This window comes from Megalobrama amblycephala, linkage group LG1, assembly GCF_018812025.1.
Source record: "Megalobrama amblycephala isolate DHTTF-2021 linkage group LG1, ASM1881202v1, whole genome shotgun sequence".
Lineage (NCBI taxonomy): Eukaryota > Metazoa > Chordata > Actinopteri > Cypriniformes > Xenocyprididae > Megalobrama > Megalobrama amblycephala.
Genome location: NC_063044.1, coordinates 70,503,621 through 70,527,864, shown reverse-complemented (window position 1 = coordinate 70,527,864; position 24,244 = coordinate 70,503,621). Strand labels below are relative to the sequence as shown.

General features: G+C 40.1%; 1 protein-coding gene across 1 annotated transcript; it reads right to left on the bottom strand.

Annotated features, from left to right (window-relative positions):
* Nucleotides 1–4,246: 4,246 nt before the first annotated feature.
* Nucleotides 4,247–23,877, bottom strand: LOC125246969 (nuclear factor 7, ovary-like). The gene is made up of 6 exons (XM_048158134.1): nucleotides 23,354–23,877; nucleotides 17,722–17,817; nucleotides 17,299–17,529; nucleotides 17,199–17,221; nucleotides 16,999–17,117; nucleotides 4,247–4,748 (listed from the first exon to the last, which is right to left on the bottom strand). The coding sequence occupies exons 1-6, from the start codon at nucleotides 23,747–23,749 to the stop codon at nucleotides 4,261–4,263; spliced, it is 1,353 nt and encodes a 450-aa protein (XP_048014091.1). The 5' UTR covers nucleotides 23,750–23,877; the 3' UTR covers nucleotides 4,247–4,260.
* Between the last annotated feature and the right edge of the window lie 367 nt (nucleotides 23,878–24,244).

Below are 24,244 nucleotides of genomic sequence, written 5' to 3'. Positions count from 1 at the left end.
AACATTTAAACTTAGACCACATTATTAGATTACTCTTTGACTTTATGAATACACATAAATGACAGCTTAATTATTTATTTATTTATTTATTGTGCATTTAGACCTCATGTACCTTTTTTGTCAATGGTGTTACCTTACTTCTCTGGCCATTTTAAAGGTTTTTATGAAATATTATTTGCACATGCAGTCAGAGTTACAGAAAAATAATGATAATGCAAAAAATAAGGAGATTGTATGTTAGTTAAAAGTGTGATTGAATGATGTTAGTTCATTTGTGCAATCATGTATTTGCTATAACAATGAAAATATATATAAAAAAACAGTTATAAAAAAGTAATGATGCAACCCTTTACATCTTAATTCTTGAGTGTAGCAGAATTCAATGGATGTAAAATTATTATCATTTCACACATTTTATTTAATGTGACAAAAAACAGTAACACACCAGTGACACGTTGAATCTCCAGTGACGTATAAGACCAAAGATCCTTATTCTTCAACTACAATTAAGTAGATGGGACTAAAATTTTACATTTGTCATTGACACTTAGTGAAAGCAATCAGTAAAAGATCATAAACAACATTTTAAAAATGTCTGTAAAATACGTTGTCTGTAAAGTCGCTGCACTCAATTTAGCCATATCTGCCCAAAGGAGGATTAACAATAAGAAAGAAAAGTTAGAATCATGTAATCTCAGTGCTATTTTATGCATAAGAACTAAATGAATAGCTTTGAATAAGGTTATTTATAAACGAGTAACACCAGTGACAGTAACACCAGTGACAATTTTCATGAAAAATGCATTTTACAAAATGGCTGCTGCAAGGTATCAAACCACATGTTGTCAGTCATGGTATATTCACTAAATTAAGTAGTTTAATCTCTTTCTTTCTTTCTTTCTTTCTTTCTTTCTTTCTTTCTTTCTTTCTTTCTTTCTTTTTTTAATTCCCTAACATTAAGTAGGTCATACCTAAAAGCTTCATATGAAATTATGATTTTCTGATTGAAATTACTGATAACTGAAAAGAGACAGTGGACTTTCCATTGGTCTTCTTCATTGATTTTCAGGAAATAGGAAGAAGGAAGTCAAGTAATGTCATCAGTGTGATTTTTTTATTTCAAAATAAGAGATTTTTGTTCAATTTTTGTTAACTACTCTGACCACATATGATGCCCTAGAGTTATAGTTACCTGATCATGATCAGTAATCACAGAGACTCCAGTTGTTGTCCTTCAATGCTTTAATCAAGGCTGGGAGAGCTCTTAACAATCTCAGAGAATCTCTCTAGCCAAAAAAAAAATAAAAAAAAAAAATATAAAATAATAAAATACAGTGGGTTTTTATAGGAATTCAGGTACATCAAGTCAAGTCACCTTTATTCACACAGTCAGTATAACATGATCTATTACACATTATCATCAGTGTTAATATACAGTCACACCAAAAATTATTCAGACATTTTTGATATATTTTACTCGTGGGTGCAGGACACTAAGTTCATTTAAAGGATTAGTCCACTTTTAAATAAACTTTTCCTTATAATTTACTCACCCCCATGCCATCCAAGATTTTCATGTCTTTCTTTCTTTAGTTGAAAAGAAATTAAAGTTTTTGATGAAAACATTCCAGGATTTTTTTCCATATAGTGGACTTCAATGGGCACCAAACAGTTGAAGGTCAAAATTACAGTTTCACTGCAGCTTCAAATTGTTCAACACGATCCCAGATGAGAAATAAGGGTCTTATCTAGAGAAACCATTGCTCATTTTCTGAAAAAAATTAAAATATATAAGTTTTAGCCATAAATGTTCATCTTGAACTAGCTCTCTTCTTCTCCTCTATTAGAATTCCAGCAGTGTAGACACTGCTAAGTGTATTACTGGCCTCCACAGGTCAACGTTTTGAACTAATTGTTAAATACTATTGAACTAGCATATTGCATATAAAAATTAGTTCAAAACGTTGACCTGTGGAGGGCAGTATTACACTTAGCAGTGTCTACACTGCTGGAATTCTAATAGAGGAGAAGAAGAGAGCTAGTTCAAGATGAACATTTATGGCTAAAACTTATATATTTTTAATTTTTTTTCAGAAAATGAGCAATGGTTTCTCTAGATAAGACCCTTATTTCTCATCTGGGATCGTGTTGAACAATTTGAAGCTGCAGTGAAACTAATTTTGACCTTCAACTGTTTGGTGCCCATTGAAGTCCACTATATGGAAAAAAATCCTGGAATGTTTTCATCAAAAACTTTAATTTCTTTTCGACTAAAGAAAGAAAGACATGACAATCTTGGATGGCATGGGGGTGAGTAAATTATAAGGAAAAGTTTATTTAAAAGTGGACTAATCCTTTAATACTATAGTTCATTTATGTAAGTGAGGATGGCAAAATAAAGTCAACTGTGACATATTATACCCAAATATTCTTCATACAGTGGACTACCAGTAAAATTGATAAAAAATTTGGAACCAAAAAATTAATCAGACACTTTGACCTGACCATGTTTTGCTTAAGATTATTTTTTTTTTCTGAGATCTCTGAGATTTTGTCATAATTTACCATTTTTTTAACTATAGTGAATAAACTGTACTAATGAATGACATGTTCAAGGTGTCCTAATACATTTTGGTTTGACTGTAATTGGTTTAGATTAGAGAAAAACAACATTCTTCCTCTGCCATGCTTACTGGCAGAGTAAATTTAGATTAGAACAGCTGAATCACAGAATCATCAAAAATCACAAGGTTCACAATAGTTCACTGATTACTCAATAGGTCAAAACATTTTTATATACTTTTTATATCTGTATAGATGATGTCTAGCCAGCATAGCAAAATTTTCCACTGTTACAACACAGTCTTAGTGACTATTTCTCTATTCTCAAAGTCAACTTGTTAGGCCTGTAAGAAAAAGAAATGTTAGTTGATTATGATGTTAATTATGATTAGTTTTAAAAATTCCATCGCAGACCCTTTAACATCTGAATCATGTTCATAATTTTTTTGTGTGTTCACAGCTAATGCGACAAAAGTCACCAAGTTTCATCCCATTCCGATAAAGCAAAAAAATGTAAAATTTCAGAACGTAAAAGTTTTCGGTCATTTTTGACTGAAGAAGCAAATCACTCATTGAAGAGCATCAAAGATGTCTGTTTACAACATGTTTTTGAAGTGTTGATCATTGTAGCCAATCACAGACATATCTGTTGAGTGCGTGGCCACAATGGCCAATCAGAGGTGTTTAAAAATCCGCTCAACAACAGTGCTCAAAATGCTAGAGGGAAATGCTGATATCGTCACATTTTTAACCCTTAAATGCATGACTGTTTCGCCAATCATTCTTACATATTCGGGTCTTTATCGACCCGGATCTATATCTAACACGGATGGATCTCTACCTGTTGCGATAATATAAAACTCCTCTGATATTAGAGTAACAATTACAGAAGAATAAAATAAATCATATTTTGTTACCTTTTGGAGCTTGAAAGGGCTCCGTTTGAGCAGATGTTTTATGCCATCATCACTGTCCTCATCAGAGCTTATTTCCCAGTAAATTCAGCAAATGATAGGCTAGTTTTACGTTTGAGGTCACGAATATGAGCCCAAACGTATTCTCAAAACTATATAATTTTCAACATCTTCAAAATCAATATTTTGATCGCTAAGAGCTTCACCAGATCCATCCAGTGACAGCTACAGTTATATTTGATTGCGTTCAGTACTTGCTCTGCAGTAAATCGCTGAGCCATTTCATGTTTTTCTTATTATTTTGTTTTCTGTCTGAATGAGTCGTCACTTCAGCATTGTGTATCAGACATTGCCACCTTGTGGAATAAAGGTGAATTGCACTTATTCTGTCATCTAAGATTCAATTATTGTTGTGCAGAAAAAAATATATGTTCACTCATACACACCTCGGGTCGTTAGTGACCCTATACAATTTTTACAAAAAATGAATACAAAAATAGGCATTCTTTTATAATTTTATGATTTTTTTCTTGTTATATTCTTTATAATGAATTGATTGAGGAATACCAAGAAGGTTGATGTCTAACTTTAAAAAATGAACGAGGAGGAGGGTAGTGAATGACGTCCCAGGTCACTAAAGACCCGAGGTATGCATTTAAGGGTAAAAATTCAGATAATTCAGATAAACACTAATTCAGATCAACAGCACTCTTACTCATGTGATATGGATTAAATATTGGAAACATGATAAAAACAGGAAGATCCAGACCTACAGGAGCAACATTTACTGACTATTCAATGGCAAGATCTTTAGAGAGGAAGAACAACTGAAGAAAGGAAAGAGTGTGTCAGTGAAGGTGGTTGTGAATGTGTGTAGATGTGTGTTAGTTACAGGATCAGAGAATGACACTGTTCCTCTGTCATAGTCCAGATACACTCTCACACGCTCAAGATACTGTTCAACAGGAAAACCAGTCTGCGTAAACACACTGTACCGCACACTCCAGACATCAGTGTTGAAGAAATCAAATCCCTTCCTCTGGTTTGATGCTGTAGTTACTCCAAGACTCCAAGCTGAATTCTCTTTAACCTCCACATCCCAGCAGTGTGTTCCTGAGTTAAAACCCTCTGAACCCAGAACACAGGAATAGATATCAAATCTCTCTGGATTATCAGGAAGCGGTTGTTTGTTCCCGCTGTCTCTCAAGCTGGTCAGATCATCTGACAGGACTAGATCTGGATTCGCAGTGTTTGGATCCAGAATCACAGGAGCTGATGAGACACAATCAACAGCTGCTTTTATTCTGATGTTCATATAATGATCAAGAGTGAACCGTACACAGATTATTATGAATTATGACACTCATCATGTTAATCAAACATTCACTCTTAGAATACATGTTTAGAAAAATGGTTCCCTTTGTAAATGGTTTATAAAGGTGTTTGTTAATGAGTAATAATGCTCACTAGTGCCAACTCCTGTCACGCACCAAAACATGCATAGTGATGTGAACCTGAAAGAGTATAATAAAGTATATATAACCTACTACTACTACTACTACTAATAATAATAATAAAAAGAATACATTGCATATTATACATATTTGTCACAGTTGTGAAAAGCAGTGAGGAAGCAGGATGTAGATGCAGTAGTACTATTTTTATTATGAATTTATATTAAAATTTATATTTATTTTCAAAATAAAGTTTGAATTTCATCCTGATAAACAAGAAGTCAGTTTTTATACACTGCTGTGGATAGGCATCTTGACCTTTTTGGAGAGTATTATGGTCATGGGTAAGACAGAAACCTCTGGTAAGCAACATAGTAAGAAAAGTGGCAGTCATGAGATATTAATAAGAAAACCACAAATACAACACCCTTCAGTCTAATTATGATAGTCAATTTTTGCTGCATCATGAAATAAATCAGGAATCTGGTTTTGAGTAAAATAAGTGTTAATAAATACATTTATTAAGCATTTATAAAATGTGAGTTAGAAACGGCTCACTATTTGGCAGGTATTGCTTTAAAGTCGCCCTTTTTATTCATGCTGTTATAACTGTTTATTAATGATTTATAATGCATTTATAAATGACTTATTACTCATTAATAAACACCTCTATAAACCCTTTACAAAGGGAACCTTAATAGAAAGTGTTACCAGAAAAAAATATACATATTTTGTGTGGCACACTAGTTTACACATTGACTATGTCAATATTAAATAAAACTGTATTCTTAAAGCTTCTAAGAATCCTCTCAGAAAGCTCCTAATTTAGCTTAAAAACTTCTACCTAGGTGTCTTAGTCTAAGAGCGATTCGGGACCGATCTGAGAGCAACTCTGAGCGAGGAAAAGACAAAAACCTTCATCTTAGTGAGGAGGCGGGATGTTTCGTCCATTTTCTCCAAAGCTAAAGAAACTCTTGAGCCTCTTAAAAGTCCTTGTCTGTACTCCTAACAATTCTGGACCTTAAGACCTCTTTTAAGGGTTAAGATGCTTTCTGAATTACTTTTTTTTTTACTAGGATGTTTAGTTAATTTTAGGAAACACCCACATTTTTAAGAATTTTCTTAGAATTTTGTCACAAGTAGCAACTTTTGCAGTAAGATTTTTTTTATGAATACGGGCCCAGTTTGATTACACATAGTTATGTGTAGTTTTAAAATGAACAACCTGTGTATTTGATCACAGCATCCAATACAATCTGTGTAGCAGTGAACATTAATGTTAATATTACACGTTTAAACTTTATATTATACACAGTAAAAAATTACGCACTGTAAATTTTATTTAAAAATAAAATGTTCAGAAAATATACATTTTATTGCACAAGACTGTATTGGAATTAGCATTTCATGTTTTCTAATAATTTTGTGACTTTAAATGGATGCAATACTGTCAGATCTTATCAAACCAACTTGTCACATGTCTGATCTGTGTTTCCCTCCTGCATTGTGTTTTTGGTTCTGTCCTGTGACCTAGTTTTCCTAGTGTGTCTAATTAGTAATTATGTTCACCTGTGTGTTTCTCTTGGTTTCTGAGTATTTTGTTATTAAAATCTGCCTTCTAGTATTATTCCACATCGTGAGAGTTTCTACACACCACGTTACGTAACACAACTGCAAATTAAATTTCCATCTGTTGCACAACAATCTGAAAAACAAGCTTTGTGCAACATGAGGAATAATAATTTACAGTTGGTTTTATACCTTTAGGCCAAGTGGTTTTTGTACAGTACTTTGGTACACTGTTTCTCAAGGTGCTTTACAAATAAATTTTGATTTGATTTGATAAATGGGTTCAGTATAAATATATAAAAAATACCAGATTAAAAATCTGAAGAAAAAAAAACAAGCCTTGTGCAAAAGAGTAAATAATATTCTATTAATTAATAATAATAGTAATTTACAGTTGGTTAGATACCTTGAGGTCAAATGTGTTGTAGTTTAATGGATTTACAGTATTGCATTCATTTAAAGTCCCAAAAATATTATAAAACATATTAAATGCTAATTCCAAAAACAGAGCCTTGAGCAATAAAAGGGACATTTTTCTGAACATTTTACTATTAATTTGATATCATAATGTCATATAGTTACATTGTTTAACTGATTTATAGGACTAATTATTATGTATTTTATTTCTTGAAATTAAGGCTTGTGCTATGCAAAGGGCATTTGTTTATGTATATCTGAGTTGGTTTGAGCTGAAAACATGAAATGCGCAGAGTTTAATGGGTACGAAACTAAATGTCTAATGAATGTCAAACATTACTTTAACTTTACAGCCGTGTTTAATCTGTAATGAAGACCAACTGTTACGGATCCCTTGTTTCCCTGGACTCCATATCCCAAGATCCTCCTGTTCTCCTCACCTGCACTCACTTCCCTTGTCAGTTCCTCATCATCACGGATCACCTGCACCTGGACTCTATTGTCAGCACTCCTATATATTGCACTCACTCCCTGCACTCCTTGTCCGTTCTCTGTTGTGTTAAGGTTATGTTTGGTGTTTCCTTGCCTTTGTTTGATTAAAGCTCTATGTTATTGTGGAAATCCGTATCTGCCTCATCTCTACACCACCATACCGTAACAGAAGAACGGACCAATACCGACCGGATTTTCCACAGAAAAAAAAAAATGGAGACTTTCACCGGCTCCCTGGATTCAGCTCCTCCAACGCCTCTCACCCTGACAGCCAGCGAACGCCTTATCGGGCTCCTGCAGGTAGGTCGTTCGCTGGAGAGGTATGTGGAGGAGTTCGTAGAGCTCGCTTATGTGTCTGACTGGCCTGAAGCAGTTTTGATCTCCCTGTTTCTGGATGGACTAGATGATGACACCATCCGTTTTAGTGAACCCGATTATCGTTTCTCCTTAAGCGAAACCATAAATTCCATTTTATGGTTAAATGATTCCAAATTTATCGTGGATTGGGTTCAGGATGGGTGTCTGTCTCTAGTCCATCCAGAGACACGGTTGGCCGGGCCAGTCAGTCAACCTCCGGCTTCCTCCGCATACCTTTCCAGCGAACTCCCTGCCTGCCCCATGCTGGACCCACATGCCTCTACTGGGCCCAGTAAGCGGAGGAGGAGGAAGAAAGCGGCTCCAGTATCTCCAGAGCCCGCTCCAGTATCTCCAGAGCCCGCTCCAGTATCTCCAGAGCCCGCTCCAGTGTCTCCAGAGCCCGCTCCAGTGTCTCCAGAGCCCGCTCCAGTGTCTCCAGAGCCCGCTCCAGTGTCTCCAGAGCCCGCTCCAGTGTCTCCAGAGCCCGCTCCAGTGTCTCCAGAGCCCGCTCCAGTGTCTCCAGAGCCCGCTCCAGTGTCTCCAGAGCCCGCTCCAGTCTCTCCAGAGCCCGCTCCAGTCTCTCCAGAGCCCGCTCCAGTCTCTCCAGAGTCCGCTCCAGTCTCTCCAGAGCCCGCTCCAGTCCCCACAGAGCCAACTCCAGTGCCTGTGGGGATTTTAATTGTATTTGAGGGGATGAACGAGCCCTCTGCTCCAGCCGCCGCCGCCTACGAGCCCTCTGCTCCAGCCGCCGCCGCCTACGAGCCTGCCGCTCCAGCAGCCGCCGCCTACGAGCCTGCCGCTCCAGCCGCCGCCGCCTACGAGCCTGCCGCTCCAGCCGCCGCCGCCTACGAGCCTGCCGCTCCAGCCGCCGCCGCCTACGAGCCTGCCGCTCCAGCCGCCGCCGCCTACGAGCCTGCCGCTCCAGCCGCCGCCGCCTACGAGCCTGCCGCTCCAGCCGCCGCCGCCTACGAGCCTGCCGCTCCAGCCGCCGCCGCCTACGAGCCTGCCGCTCCAGCCGCCGCCGCCTACGAGCCTGCCGCTCCAGCCGCCGCCGCCGAGCCTGCCGCTCCAGCCGCCGCCGCCGAACCAGCCCCTATTATGAACTTTGTGGTTGAAACTACATACAGCCCTAAGACTGTTTACCCTCCCTGCCTCCCTCTCCCACCTCCATCCATTTGTGTTTACACTGAACCTCCACCTCAAGCCCCTCGCCCAGATCTCCACCTCGGACCTCTGGGCGATTACCTACACCCCGGCTCCAACCTCCCTCTGCTCCACCGTTGTCCAGCAGTCCACCAGTGTCACCAGTCTCCATCCTGCCCCGTTCACACCTTGTTCCTTCGTCGGCCTGCCCTCACTTCTGGACTGCACTCCTCCGTCTTGGCTCCGTCACTCCGTCCCTCAGCTCCAGTTGGCCTCCTCACTCTCCCCAGTGTTCACTTTGTTGTATGTCGTCTGTCTTACACTGCGGCCTTCTGGAGCCCCGGCTGCGCTTCGGTCGGCGGAGCCGCTGGTTCCGCCATCTCTCGCCGGTCCTTCTGCGCCGCCTGGGCACTACGGCATGAAGCCTTCGGTCCCTGACCCGCCATGGCGGCCCGCTGCACCTGACCCGCCATGTCTGCCCGCTGCACCTGACCCGCCATGTCTGCCCGCTACATGTCTGCCCGCTGCACCTGACCCGCCATGGCTGCCCGCTGCACCTGACCTGCCATGGCTGCCCACGGTTCCTGACCCGCCATGGCTGCCCACGGTTCCTGATCCGCCATGGCTGCCCACGGCTCCTGACCCGCCATGGCTGCCCACGGCTCCTGACCCGCCATGGCTGCCACGGCTCCTGACCCGCCATGGTGTTTGAGCCTGCCCTGGAGACCTCCACTCCAGTCTACTCCTCCCCTTGCTCCGGTTTGAGGTCTCCAGGGCGCCCGCCCCCCTCCCGGTTGTTACATCTACGGCGCGAGGACGCGCCTACCGGGAGGGGGAGGTACTGTTACGGATCCCTTGTTTCCCTGGACTCCATATCCCAAGATCCTCCTGTTCTCCTCACCTGCACTCACTTCCCTTGTCAGTTCCTCATCATCACGGATCACCTGCACCTGGACTCTATTGTCAGCACTCCTATATATTGCACTCACTCCCTGCACTCCTTGTCCGTTCTCTGTTGTGTTAAGGTTATGTTTGGTGTTTCCTTGCCTTTGTTTGATTAAAGCTCTATGTTATTGTGGAAATCCGTATCTGCCTCATCTCTACACCACCATACCGTAACACCAACTGGATATACATTGTCACATACTGACTGAAAATTTACCAGATAAATAAGCACAAACAAAAGGTTCATTATAATTTGATTTGAATGCACATTCTTAAGCCGATTATGCTTTATAAGACGACAATGAACGTGGTCATGTAAACGCAGTAACCCGTTTTCTTTTATCGGAATAAGGTCATGAACAGCTTAAGCATAAACCGGTCGGAACAGGTAGTTTTTTGCCTCTTACCCTGATTTCATATGGCAATGTAAACCTTTCTGTCGGCTTGAAGTGCGCATGTGTGTTACGATACCTGACAGAAACGCATACTTGGTGTAGATTTGAAAGCATCCAGACACAGCGAGCGTTTTGCTGGAAAGGAAGGAAATATATACAAACACTCTTTCAAGACACAGAAAATTCTAGTCCTGTCAGAAAAAAAAAAAAAAAAAAAAACACATCTCTTGTGCAGCAGAAGTAGAAGTGGTTCAGTCAAAACGCTGCATCTGTAACTGCATGAGAGAATAATGTATGAGCCGTAAGTTTCCCGCTGACATGTTGCAAGCTTTATTTAACATCACACCTGACATCACGTAAGAGAATAGAATAGAATACTCGGAGGCAGATACGCAAATGATTATGATTATTTTTTTGACGTCACAACAGGGAAATAACCAGTCATGTAAAAGCAGTTTACTTGCGTTGTCAGTTTTACTGGTTTGAATGTAAACGGGGAAAAATTTAAATAAGCTGATATTTGTGAGTTATCAGCTTACTGGTGCGCATGCACAAAAGTAAGCTGACAACTTGCAAATAATAATTTGCATATCTGATTCTGAGTATTTCATATGTTATGGCAGTTGTGGTGTTAAATAAAGCTGGGGAAACTTAAGGCTCATATATTATTTTCCCATGCAGTTACAGATGCAACATTTTCACTGAACCATTTCTACTTCTGCTGCATGAGAGATAAGAACACATTTTTACAATTGTCTGGGTCTTGAAAGACTCTGCATGTGTGATACACGTATTAAACAATAAGCTGACAGAAAGCAGGTTAATACGGTTGCCCAATAGTGCACAACGCAACGAAATTAAAAAAGCAAACATAAGTTCACAACACAAAAAAATCGTGCCACAATGCAACGGAATAAAGCCACAACACAACGGAATTAAGCCACAACACAACGGAATAAAGCCACAACACAACGAAATAAAGCCACAACACAACGAAATAAAGCCACAACACAACGAAATCGAGCCACAACACAACGGAATAAAGCCACAACACAATGGAATAAAGTCACAACTCAACGAAATCAAGTCACAACTCAACGAAATCAAGCCACAACACAACGGATTAAAGGCACAACACAATGAAATCAAGCCACAACACAACGAAATCAAGCCACAACACAATGGAATAAAGCCACAACACAATGAAATAAAGCCACAAAACAACGAAAATGCTCCCCACCACTTGGGGGCTCTCAGAGCTTGGTAAAGTTAGTTTTCCTTGCAAATGTTCTATAGAGCAGGTAATATCAATAACACAATTAGTTTTAACAGTATGTAACCACCGTATATCGACATGAAATATTAATTCAAAATCACCTACATGCAAAATAGATTCATATTTATACCTGTGAATGATTTGAATTCATTAAAATTACATTTAACATTTAAAAACAGGCATAATCAAATTCCAAAGCTTGTCAGTCTTACCAACAGGAACTAACAAGCTTTGGAATTTGAACATGTCTGTTTTTAAATGTTAAACAAAGTCATTGTAATGAATACAAATTATACGTTTTAACCACTTGGTGGAATTGGTGGATGTTCCCTTCATGCACCGCGGTATCACGTCAAATCATTTACAAGTATAAATATGAAGCTATTGTGCACGTAGTTGATTTTTAATTAATATTTCATGTCGATATACGGTGGTTACATACTGTTAAAACTAATCATGGTATTGATATCTTTGTAAGACTGTCGACTTTATAGAACAGTGGCAAGGAATACTAATATTGCTGAGCTCTGAGAACCCCCAAGTGGTCAGGAGCATTTCCATTGTGTTGTGGCTTTATTTAGTTGTGTTGTCGCTTGTTTCCGTTGTGTTGTCGCTTTATTATATATAGCGACGGACCTCGCCTTATGAGTGTCAAGCCTCTGCATGCTCCCTTGGTCGGGCGATGTCCACCTTGGTAGTCCAGGAATGGACTCTATCTCTGGCTGAACCTGGCAGATATGCATGAGCCCGACAAAGTTTGGTTCCTCAACGCCCCTATCTCCCAGGCCTAATTTTTCACCGACACGGTCGAGAACTTCGATGCAGACGGAGGTGATAAAGCACATCCTGCCCCGGTGACCAGCTGCTGCTTCGACCTAGTCACTGGCTCCAACCCCTTTGCCTGCTCGTCGCCTCCGCCCCCATTCAGTCTCAGCAGCAGCCGCCACCCAGACTACAGTGTGGTGCCAGCAGCAGGCAGACTGTCCAGGACCCTGCCACACCAGGCAGTAAGCGAAAATACAAGCAGCCCTGAGACGGGCGACACAGGGATGGAGGAAGTAGCTCTTCGGGAGATGGTGACCGCACCACTCCTCCCCCAGAGGACAGACAGATGGAGAATCCTTTGTTTCATTTTATTTCTGTTCCGCCACTGGTCCCACAGTCAGCGGTACCCAAATTTTCAATTAAAGAGCAGTTTCCTCTATCTCTGGGTCCCAAGAAGGCGTGAATGGCCGGACCATTAGATTCAGCTATGTGATTCAGTTTGCCCGGAGTCCCCCCAAGTTCAGGGACACCCAGTTCTCATCTGTGTGGGCCAAAAGCAGTGCATTACAGCCAATCTTGGACCTGCAAGCTTTGAATGGTGCCCTTCACAAGCACCTGTTCAAAATGCTAAGGCAGAAACGCATTTTCAAACGCATCCGTCCCCGAGATTGGTTTGCAGCGATCGATCTGAAGGACGTGTACTTTCATGTCTCGATTCTCCCTCGACACAGACCGTTCCTACACTTTGCGTTCGAGGAGCAGGCATACCCGTACAAAGTCCTCCCCTTTGGGCTATCTCTGTCACCCCACGTCTTCACAAAGGTCACGGAGGCAGCCATTGTTCCCATGAGAGAATGCGGCATTCGTATTCTCATCTATCTCAACAATTGGCTCATATTGGCCCAGTCATGAGAGCAGTTGTGCGAACAACTGCTGGGGGGACAGGGTACTCAGTCACCTCAGCCAGTTGGGACTTCGGGTCAACTGGAAAAGAGAAAATTCTCACCTGTGCAGAGGATCACTTTTCTCGGTATTGAGCTGGACTCGGTCAACCAGACAGAACGCCTCACAGAGAATCATCTCCGGTCAGTGTTGAACTGCTTGAATTCTTTCAAAGGCAGGACAGCGGCCCCACTGAAACTTTATCAGAGGCTCCTGGGGCATCCACAGCCACAGTAACACCACTGGGAATGCTCCAAATGAGGCCACTTCATTACTGGTTTCACACCAGAGTCCCGAAATGGGCGTGGCAGCATGGCCCGTGCCGGGTTTCCATTACACCATAGTGTTGCCAAACCTTCAGCCCGTTGTCGGACCCTTGGTTTCTACGGGCAGGAGTTCCCCTAGAACAAGTGTCCAGGCATGCTGTGGTCCACACAGATGCCTCTGTCAACAGTTGGGGGGCCACGTACAACGGGCTAGTTGCGCCCTACTGGCCCAACTGGACCTGGTTCCCAGAACTGATGCTCCTCGTGACAGCCCCTCCCTGGCACTTTCCTCTGATGGAGGATCTGCTCTCTCAGAGATGGGGCTCCCTATGGCACCCACGTCTGAACCTCTGGACTCTCCATGTCTGGTCTCTGGATGGGAAGTGGAGGTCTTAGGTGATCTACCCCAAGTGTTGGTAGACAGCATCATTTTGAGATGAGGCACCTCTATGCATTGAAGAGGACCCTATTCGTTGAGTGCTGTTCTTTCCACCAGGAAGACCCCTGGAGATGCCCGATGTGCCTAAGGTTCCCACCGCTCCCTTCAGGGACCAGGTGGTGAACCTGCAAGTACTGCCCTGGAGGAAGCTGACTCAGCCTTAGCTTTGCTCTGTCCTGTCCGCACTTTGCACCTGTACGTGGACTGAACACAGAGCTTCAGGACCTCAGACCAGCTCTTTGTCTGTTACGGAGGCCAGCAGAGGGGAAAGGCTGTCTCCAAGCAGAGGTTGGTCCACTGGATAGTGGATACCATTGTCTTGGCATATCAGACCGAAGGCGTGCCTTGCCCACTCAGGTTGAGAGTTCACTCTACCAGAAGTGTTGCTTCTTCATGGGCACTGGCACACAGTGCCTCGTTGGCAGATATATGTAGAGCTGTGGGGTAGGCAACACCCAACACATTTGCTATATTTTATAGCCTTCATGTAGAGCCGGTATTCTCCAATGTACTCGTCCCAAGTGGCCAGTGAATGCTGGGAACCTGCTCAGTGTCGGTTTGCAGTGCTATTGCCCTCCTATGGACCAGATACAAGTGCTTATTTGCTCCAGTAGAGTTTCCCAATTGGCAAACCCTGATAAGTGCCTCCATCACCCTCAGCAGTTGGACATGGCGGAGCGTCCGACACCAGGGGTCTCATTTATAAAACTTTGCGTAGATTTCATCCTAAAAGTGTACGTACGCGCAAAAGCTAGATTTTGCGTACGCACAAAAAAAATCAGATTTATAAAACCATGTGTACGCCAGAACCTGCGCACAAATCCTTTTATAAATCCCAATCATCGGAAGATTGTGCGTACGTGCATCTCCACCGTGTCTCCTCCCTGAAATCACCATATATGGAGATTACGACGCCTAGTTTTACTATGCATAACCTCATCTGCATATCATTTCCATATATATTCCCATCCACGTGACACCACGCCATCAAAGGAGACAATGTTAGATATGGATTATAAATGCCATTTGTGCCACACATTATATTGATAAAGATCATCCAATATCCTCTTTATGTTTTAGAATAAATATATCAAAATATCGATAAAAACAAAATACTAAAGATAAAGGTTTTAGAATAGAGCTGATTCATTCATTTCCACTGGCCAAATAGTATTTTAATAGTTTTAAACAATTCAAATCAAATTTATACAGTTTATAGGCTATTTTTAGTGGAAACAGATAGGCCTACTTTTTTATTGCAGTCGTCTGTCTCGGCGCGTCACTGACAAAGTATTTTAAAAAGAAAACATGCAAATCTTACCGTTTTCCTCATATTATATCCTGGTAATTGTTTGAAGATCCTTCACACGACAGCAACACCTTATTATTGGACCTATTCAAACTAGACAACGGACCGTTCGACCAGCAGTGTCTTCCATAATATCCAAGTTAAGTGTGCGTTGATCATCGTTCTCGCTAAAATATTTTGTCATACCATCTGCAGTTTAGTTTAAAGAGGAATTATTGTGCTCCCAGCGCTCCTCGCTGTCATTAAAACAGCGTGTCACAGGAAAAGTGATCGAAAGTAGCACATCTACTATCTGAATTCATATCACTTTTGTTTAACTTCTGCGTAATGTAATTTCAGTGCTTATCGGCAATAGTGAAGTGTAATATTAATGTAAATGTTTATCAAATGAAAACGTGTTTCCATGCGAATTTAAATAATTCTTTTATTTATTTAAACTGTTATTGTGGACATGAACTGTATTTATGATTATGACTCAGAATGAGGATTTAAAGTGGTTTTCCTTCATCTGTCGTCAGTCCCTCAGCTCACCATCAGTGTCGCCAAACTGCTCTGCAAAATGTTCGTACGCACGGCTCAAAGTTTGCTTAAAGGTGCGCACATTCTCCCGTCAAGTTTATTTTTATAGATCACACCCTTTGCGTGGGAACTGGCGTGCGCACGTTTCCAGCCCCGTTTTGTGCGTACGCACGCTTTATACATGAGACCCCAGGCCTAACACTCGTATGCATTGGTGGAACCTGTGCTAGGCTGAGTGTCCACATGTTGTGATCCATGCGGCAATCCCCCTATCGGCAAGCCCGTGTCTTTCCCTCGGCAGAGTCGGCTCTGCCATCTCTGCCAGTGTAGTCTCATCCCTAACTAGGCCAGAGCCACCCCAGAGACATTCCATATGTTGTACTGTGTTGATCAGGCCATTCCATATGTGTAACTTCCTTACGATACCTCCCTACAGGCAGGATGTAGCTTCCGACGTGACGTCGAAATGACTGACTGAAAGGGAACAGCTCGGTTATGTATGTAACACTCGGTCCCTGAAGGAGGGAACGGAGACATTGCAACCCGTCGCCACAGTTGCTGTAGAACCCCTGAGTGGCCGGGTAACCAGCTTGGCTCCTCAGCGAAAACTGAATACACAAGGTATCTGCTTCCGTATTTATACCTGTGCTGAGATTTATCTAACCATTGCTAGCAAAATCTAGCAATAAGCGTAGGACAGGCTAGATACATGTTACTACACACTAGAAAAGTTTAGCAACAATATTAAAACAACAAAAAAGTTTGTATTGAACTTTTTTTTTTTAATCTAGTTAATCAGTTATTTTAATATTGTAATATTTTTGTCTGTGCTGTTAAGGGCAGCAGGTCCTTCTTTGCTGGTGTAACCGGTCCTACTTAACCTGCTCCGAGCAGGACTCGAACCAGCGTCTCCGGCATGGGAAACCTCAGGAGAACGTATATATCGGCCAGTTCTCTGAGGAGCTTATGAAATGTGCCCACACATTTCTGCGTGAACTCTAGAGACTGTCAGCTGTTCCTCCAGAAACACCTGAGTACACATGACACTTGAGTACACATTATTATATTTGAGGTTCTCCAGAAAGTTCAGTGGGTCAGTCTGAAGAAGCTCAAATGATGCATCAACTATCTTTTCATTTTTACACTGTTCTGAACTTGAGTAGATGAAGAAAGGAGAATCATTACTACAACATAACTGAAGATATTAATTTTCACAGGTCTCCAGCAGACTCACTGTTTTGGACAATATCCTGCATCTTCTTCCAGACTCTGAACTGCAGGTTGCCCAAGTAACGTGGCACATGAATCAAAGCTACAGAAGCCATCTGTGGATCCGGCTGTGAGATCTGGACTCTGGAAGAACATTCAGGAGTCAGAACTGCGTTGGCTTTGGATCAGAACCAGAAAGACCAGAGACACCAGCAGATCACTCACCTTTCCATTGAGACTGGAAAATCCTGCAGAACAAACACACAATTTATCATCAAGAGCCCAATCAATGAACCAATGATCAATCAATTATCTGAAATCAGACCTTCAGAAAGCAGATGTCATTGGCTTTCATCATATCCTCCATGTCTCTGATTGTGTGTGAAAGAGCTGAGATGTGTCTGTTCATCTCCTCCAGCTTCTCCTCCATCATCTGCTTCTTCTGCTCTTCTTCCTCCCTCAGTGCAGTGATTGTAGCTTCTTCTTCATCTCTGAGAAACTGATGAAGCTTCTCAAACTGCTGTTTAATATGAAGCTCTGTGTGATCAGCTTGAGACTGAAATCAAATCACATTCACATTCAGTCACATTTACTAGGATACGGCATATAACAGATCCAGAAGCAGATAGATGTTTGTCATTTACATGAATATTAAACTGGAATCCATTATATTAAATATATCAAATCATAACTGTATATAGTGATCCTTCAGCTGTATTGGAAATGACTCTTGATTATGTTTCCTCACCTTGATGTGTTGAACTGTTTTCTCAAACTCTCCTTTCATTTTTTCATTGTGTTGAATTTTCTCTTGTGAGGACTTCAGTGCTGTATTGAGCTCCTCCTAGAATTGAACAAAAATACATAAAACACCAGATCACAGTGAAGAGAATACAATACAGTGATATGATCATATAATGCAGTGAAAAGTATTTGCCCTATCCTGATTTCTTCTGTATTCTGTACATCTCATACTAAATTGATTCAGAAATTAAAACCTACCATAAAACAGTGGCAACCTGAATAAACACAAAGCACAGTTTGTAAAAGAAAATGTTATTTATTGAAGCAAAAAAGCTTGCATGAACCAGTGTTAATTTCGTTAATGAAAACTATAACGAAAAATGTTCGTTGACGACCTTTTTTTCCATGACTAAAACGAGACGATGAGAGATGACACCAATTTAATTTAACGATAACGTGACTAAAACTACATGTGCAACATCGTTGACGAAAAAAGATGAGACTGAAATGTGGCTAAAAGACTAAACCCTTGACCAAAATCACTCTTTTGAAATCACTTTTTGTTTTTATTGAATAAAGGAGACAAAATGGAACAGATTGTCTTTATGAGCGGTCACGCTTACGGTTGCCAGATTTCCAGAATTTAATCCCCCATCAGAGCTTTTCTGTTAAAAGAACACGTTTTACTTAATCTTTGCTATCTGGCAACCACACACGCGTGCCCTCTCTACACTGAGGAAGAAGCGCGGGTGATCTGAAAACACAGACAAGTAAGCTGGCATTCAGCGCTCTTCATTTGAGATTTTCTACTTAAATTAAAGTGTCTATATTGCGCTGCCCGTTTACTGGCTAAATCTGGGACCAAAGTACAGGCTGATATCCAGCAGTGGTTCTCAAACTGACGCGAAAAGTGCCGTTCATTTTATTCTACTCCACCTTAAAATAACATGAAAACTGAACATGTATTTCTAGCAGGTAAAATGTCGTATATACACGACATTCAATCAGATTACCTCATCTTTTGCGGTCAAAACTGACTGCACCCACACAACACAAGCTAGCATCGTGCTACATTAGTGCTGTTCTCGACAATATAACGTTACCTTTGTGAAAGTGGGGATTTAGTACTTACTAGCATGAAATACAAATATAGATATAGACTGCATGTAGATTTAAGATTAAAACTCTCTTCGATAGAAAAAAAAAAAACATCTGCGAGTTACTGTTTTTAATGTTGATCATATTATACCAGCAAGAATATTGCCTGAATATAATATATAATATCCCAAATATTGATTTTATACAACAGTTCAAAAAACAAAAGGGTGATATTAAGTGATTAAAAGTATTGTCAGTATTTTTGCCCTATTTTGAAACGAAAGCCACAGCAGAACTGCAGCACACAAGCTGTGTTTCGTGAACGAATCTGCGGCTTTGAACGAATCATCAATGATTCAATGATCCATTCATAAATACAGCCGTTTGCTTTGATACTGAAATAATGAATGACTCGACGATTCACTCATAAAAACAGTGACTTGTGCTACTGATAAGAGAGCATTGTCAATACAGCCTGTTACCTTGATTCAAATTTTTCATAAGCTTGAATGAATTGGTCTAAAGAGAAAAATTATAATGACTATTTTGTCTAAAGACCATGGGCGTCGGAAGCAAAAAAAATGTGGGTGGGTCCTCCCTCCAATTTATATATATATATATATATATATATATATATATATATATATATATATATATATATATATATATATATATATACATACATACATACATAGGTAGATAGATAGATAAAATGCCAATCAATCGGTAGTTATTGATTTTTTTCAATAGAACAACGAGACACAAACCTTTACATTCAATCGTGTTTTTTTGATCCCATTTATTTTCACACATTGATCACACAGTGCATACAAAGTTTAATCCCAAAGTGCGCACAACTGGAGAGTTACACGATTACCTTTGATTTCGCTAGATAGAAAAGAAGCTGGGCCGTACTCAGGGTTTTATATTTATCGAGGTCACAAAATGTATTATGCTAGGGGGGTTCGGGGGCATGCTCCCCCGAGAAAATTTTGATTTCCTTGGTGTACATATATGCATTTTTAAGACGTTTTAAGGCCAACAAATTGGATAACAATAGCTTTAACCATGTCAACAAATGCATAGCCTATACATGCATGCACAGTTTTGAGGCAGATTTAATCGCATGTTTGGTAATTCCATGACTATTCACCATCATTATTACATCAGAATAATGATGGTGCATGCCCGTAGTTTCTTTAGCGCTTTAGTTAAACTATAATAAAGTAATATGCAGCGCGCGCCGGCGCATTTGCGCGAGTAATTCTTGAGTTCGCGCTTCGAGCACAGTAGACTATAGCCTAACGGCTGATTGGAGTTTTACTGGCATAGCCTGACAACATCTCATCTGACCACAGTTCACTGTTGTTCAGCTGAAGCTACCTTTTCCGCGCTCGTTTGACTTGCGCCTGGCGCTGAGGCGAAGTCGGAATGCGCGTCTGAAAAGTGTCCCGTTTGTTGTGGTCGTAAAGAGACATTTCTTTATAAACGCAGCTTTTTACTTGGCGATGTTTTAAAAAATATTTTTATTTTTGGTATTGTTTATGATCTGTTGGTGGTTTGTGGAGTAGCATCACCGGGGGGATTAGACAAATGCTGAATTAGAGACGGTAAAAGTGAGTGGGTCCAATATCATTGGTCTTAAAAAGTGGGTGGGTCTTGTCCCACCCACATACAATGGTTCCGACGCCCATGCTAAAGACTACATATAAAATAGTTATCAAAATTAATGTTGGTAACTGTAGTTTGACTAAAAGTAATGACTAAGACTTGACAAAAATGTGATGACTTTTCGTCGACTAAAACTAGACTAAAATATGAAAGACTAAAAAGACTAAAATGTGACTAAGACTAAGGAGCATTTTCATCTGAGATAAAGACTAAGACTAAATCAAAAATGGCTGCCAAAATTAACACTGGCATGAACATGTTTTTGCCCCCATATACAGGTGCTGTTATATAATTAGAATATCATCAAAAAGTTGATTTATTTCACTAAGAGGCACACAATCCACGTTGCTTGAGGTCCAGTGTAAAGTTTCCACAGTCAGTGATGGTTTGGGGTGCCATGTCATCTGCTGGTGTTGGTTCACTGTGTTTTCTGAGGTCCAAGGTCAACGCAGCCATATACCAGGAAGTTTTAGAGCACTTCATGCTTCCTGCTGCTGACCAACTTTATGGAGATGCAGATTTCATTTTCCAACAGGACTTGGCACCTGCACACAGTGCCAAAGCTACCAGTACCTGGTTTAAGGACCATGGTATCCCTGTTCTTAATTGGCCAGCAAACTTGCCTGACCTTAACCCCATAGAAAATCTATGGGGTATTGTGAAGAGGAAGATGCGATATGCAGTCAATGCAGAAGAGCTGAAGGCCACTATCAAAGCAACCTGGGCTCTCATAACACCTGAGCAGTGCCACAGACTGATCGACTCCATGCCACGCCGCATTGCTGTAGTAATTCAGGCAAAAGGAGCCCCAACTAAGTATTGAGTGCTGTACATGCTCATACTTTTCATGTTCATACTTTTCAGTTGGCCAAGATTTCTAAAAATCATTTCTTTGTATTGGTCTTAAGTAATATTCTAATTTTCTGAGATACTGAATTTGGGATTTTCCTTAGTTGTCAGTTATAATCATCAAAATTAAAAGAAATAAACATTTGAAATATATCAGCCTGTGTGTAATGAATGAATATAATATACAAGTTTCACTTTTTGACTGGAATTAGTGAAATGAATCAACTTTTTGATGATATTCTAATTATATGACCAGCACCTGTAGTTACTAGTTCCTCAAATGTCTGAAACTGTATTTATAACGTGGTTCAGCTGAGCTAAAAACAACCAGTCCTGGGGCCGGTTGCACCAGCTGTGCGCAAGTTACAACTTAGTCTCGCTTCGACATAAATGGGCATTAGTTCAACTTAAGCAATACTAAATATGTTTAAGTTTATTTATTTTTAAAGCACCTTTAAAACAGCCACAGGACTGACCAAAGTGTTGTACATGAGTAAGAAATAAAACAACAATAGTAATAATAAAATAATAGAAACAGAACAAAAGCAAAGATTAGCAAGTATTAAAGGCTAGATGAAATAAATGAGTTTTAAGAAGAGATTTAAAAACTGATAAGGAAGGAGCTGCTCTAAGATGGACAGGCAAGCTATTCCACAGTCTCGGCCCCACCACCGAAAAGCCTCTATCTCCTCTGCGTTTGAGCCTTGAACAAGGGACTGAAAGCAAGTTAAGATTACCAGATCTTAAACTTCTGGAGGGTTGTAGGGACACAATAAATCGGACAGATAGTTTGGAGCAAGGTTATTTAAGCATTTGTAGACAAATAAAAGAATTTTAAAATTTATCCTGAATTGTATATTATTTGGCACCTGCAAAAAAATATTTTGCGTTGCACTATTAAAATCAGTTGAAGCATAACTATGTATAAACTAAATATTTATGGAAGCCTCAGACCAGAAGTAACAGTTGTAATAAAATAGCAGACTGACTGAATTGCATCAATGAGCTCTTGTTTTACCTGAAACTTCAATTCATATGTGATAATGCTGACATTTACACTTGATTACATTTTAGAAAAGAGAAAATTATGTAAAAAAAAAAAAAAAAAAAAAAAAGAGTACAGAGTTAGTTACAAACTAGCTAGAAGTTACTAAGCCTCTAGTGTGGACTTTACATTCCAATTTAAGTAAGAACTTACAAATGGCTGGCTCAACCCTACCCTGATAACTGCAGCCCTGTTCAATCAAATCAACTGACTTTTTCAGCAGCATGAAGTTGGTTAAAAAGTTTTAAACAGTAACAAAATATGACAAAGGTGAAAGAAACTATGGAGAGAAATAATAAGGAAGAAGGTGATTCACATCCATCTGTGAAGGATTACAAAGCTATTTCAAAGGCTCTTGGACTCCACAGCAGGAGCCATTATCTCCAAATGAAAAAAAAACAACCTTCCCATCCAAGAAGTCACAGAAGAACCAAGAACAACATTGAAGGAACTGCATTTTTTTTTTTTTTTTTTTTNTTTTTTTTTTTGCTTTATACCAGAAATTCCTACAGGAGAATTCTCAATCTTCAGTCTGTAAGTTGAAGCTCAAGCAGTAAGACAACAATTCAAAGCATAGGAGAAAATCCACCCCTGAACGGCTCAAATAAGCACAATTAAAGTTTTGGAGTGGCCCAAAATCCCACCACAGTGCTATGAAAGACTGAGCTCCAGTTATCACAAGCATTCGGTTGCAGTTATTGCTGCTAAAGGGGGTGATTTGATTTTTTTTTGTTTTTTTTTTTTGTGGGGATAGCTGTTAAAAACTGTATTCTGTGTTTACTCAGGTTGACTTGAAGATCTAAAACTATTTAGTATGAGACAATCAGGACAAGGCAAATACTTTTTCACAACACAGTAAATGTCATACGAAGTTGAGTAAAATGGCAGAGAAAAATATTGAGTGCATGAATGTGATTTCTGTTTATGACTAATTATTGATCTTTACGTGTGAATCAAGAGACAATTGTCTTACCTTATTTGATGAAACAGCTTCACTTATGGGTCTGAATTTATGATTATCATGTTGTTGTGAATCTCTGCACACTAAACACACAGGCTGTTTGTCGTCCAGACAGAAGAGTTTGAGTTTCTCACTGTGTAAACTGCAGATCTCCTCAGATCCTGATGAACGCCTCTCTTTTCTCTCCTTCAGGAACAACTCACACAAGTTTTTCAACACAAGATTACATGGAGGATCATCTCTTGAGGATCTTCTCCTGCAGACAGGACACTCCTGAGTTTTGTTGGATCTCCAGAACTGTTGAAGACACTCTTTACAGAAACTGTGACTACATGATAAAACAACAGGATTGTTGAAGATTTCACAGCACACGGGACAAGAAAAATCATCTTTAGCTAATGAAGCCATTTTCACTGTTTGAGCTCCAGCAATCTAAACTATACTTTCACTTTCTGAAAAATGAAACACTGATCGCTGATACTTGACTGCTTTTGTCGAGAAACGAGAGTCAGAATGACAGAAAAGAGAAATGAGACAGGGTGGGGCTTCTGATCACTTGGGTGTGTTCAAACAGATTAACATCAGGATTTCTTCAGGTTAATGTTAACAAAACGTCTTCAAAATGAACTTGAATCAAACTCTGAATCAAAAGCTTAATGCTAAATCCTTAAATTTTATTGATTAATTCAAATGTAATGTTTTGATATAACACAATAATAAAAAAGGCAATAAAATTAAATATAATACAATACAGTAACAAAAACAACACAGAAAATACATAATAGACATAATTTTTATTGGTATAATGTATGAAAACTTCTGACCAATAAATCAAAACAGACTCATGATTTGATGACATCAGTTATTGCTTTATTTATTCAGAAATGGACATAAGTTATTAAT

Coding starts and splice junctions, on each gene's coding strand:
- LOC125246969 (XM_048158134.1), bottom strand. CDS start 23,749: ATGGCTTCATTAGCTAAAGATGATTTTTCTTGTCCCGTGTGCTGTGAA. Junction 17,530..17,721: donor AAACAGTTCAACACATCAAG/GTGAGGAAACAT, acceptor ATTTGATTTCAG/TCTCAAGCTGATCACACAGA. Junction 17,118..17,198: donor TTTCCAGTCTCAATGGAAAG/GTGAGTGATCTG, acceptor ATGTTCTTCCAG/AGTCCAGATCTCACAGCCGG.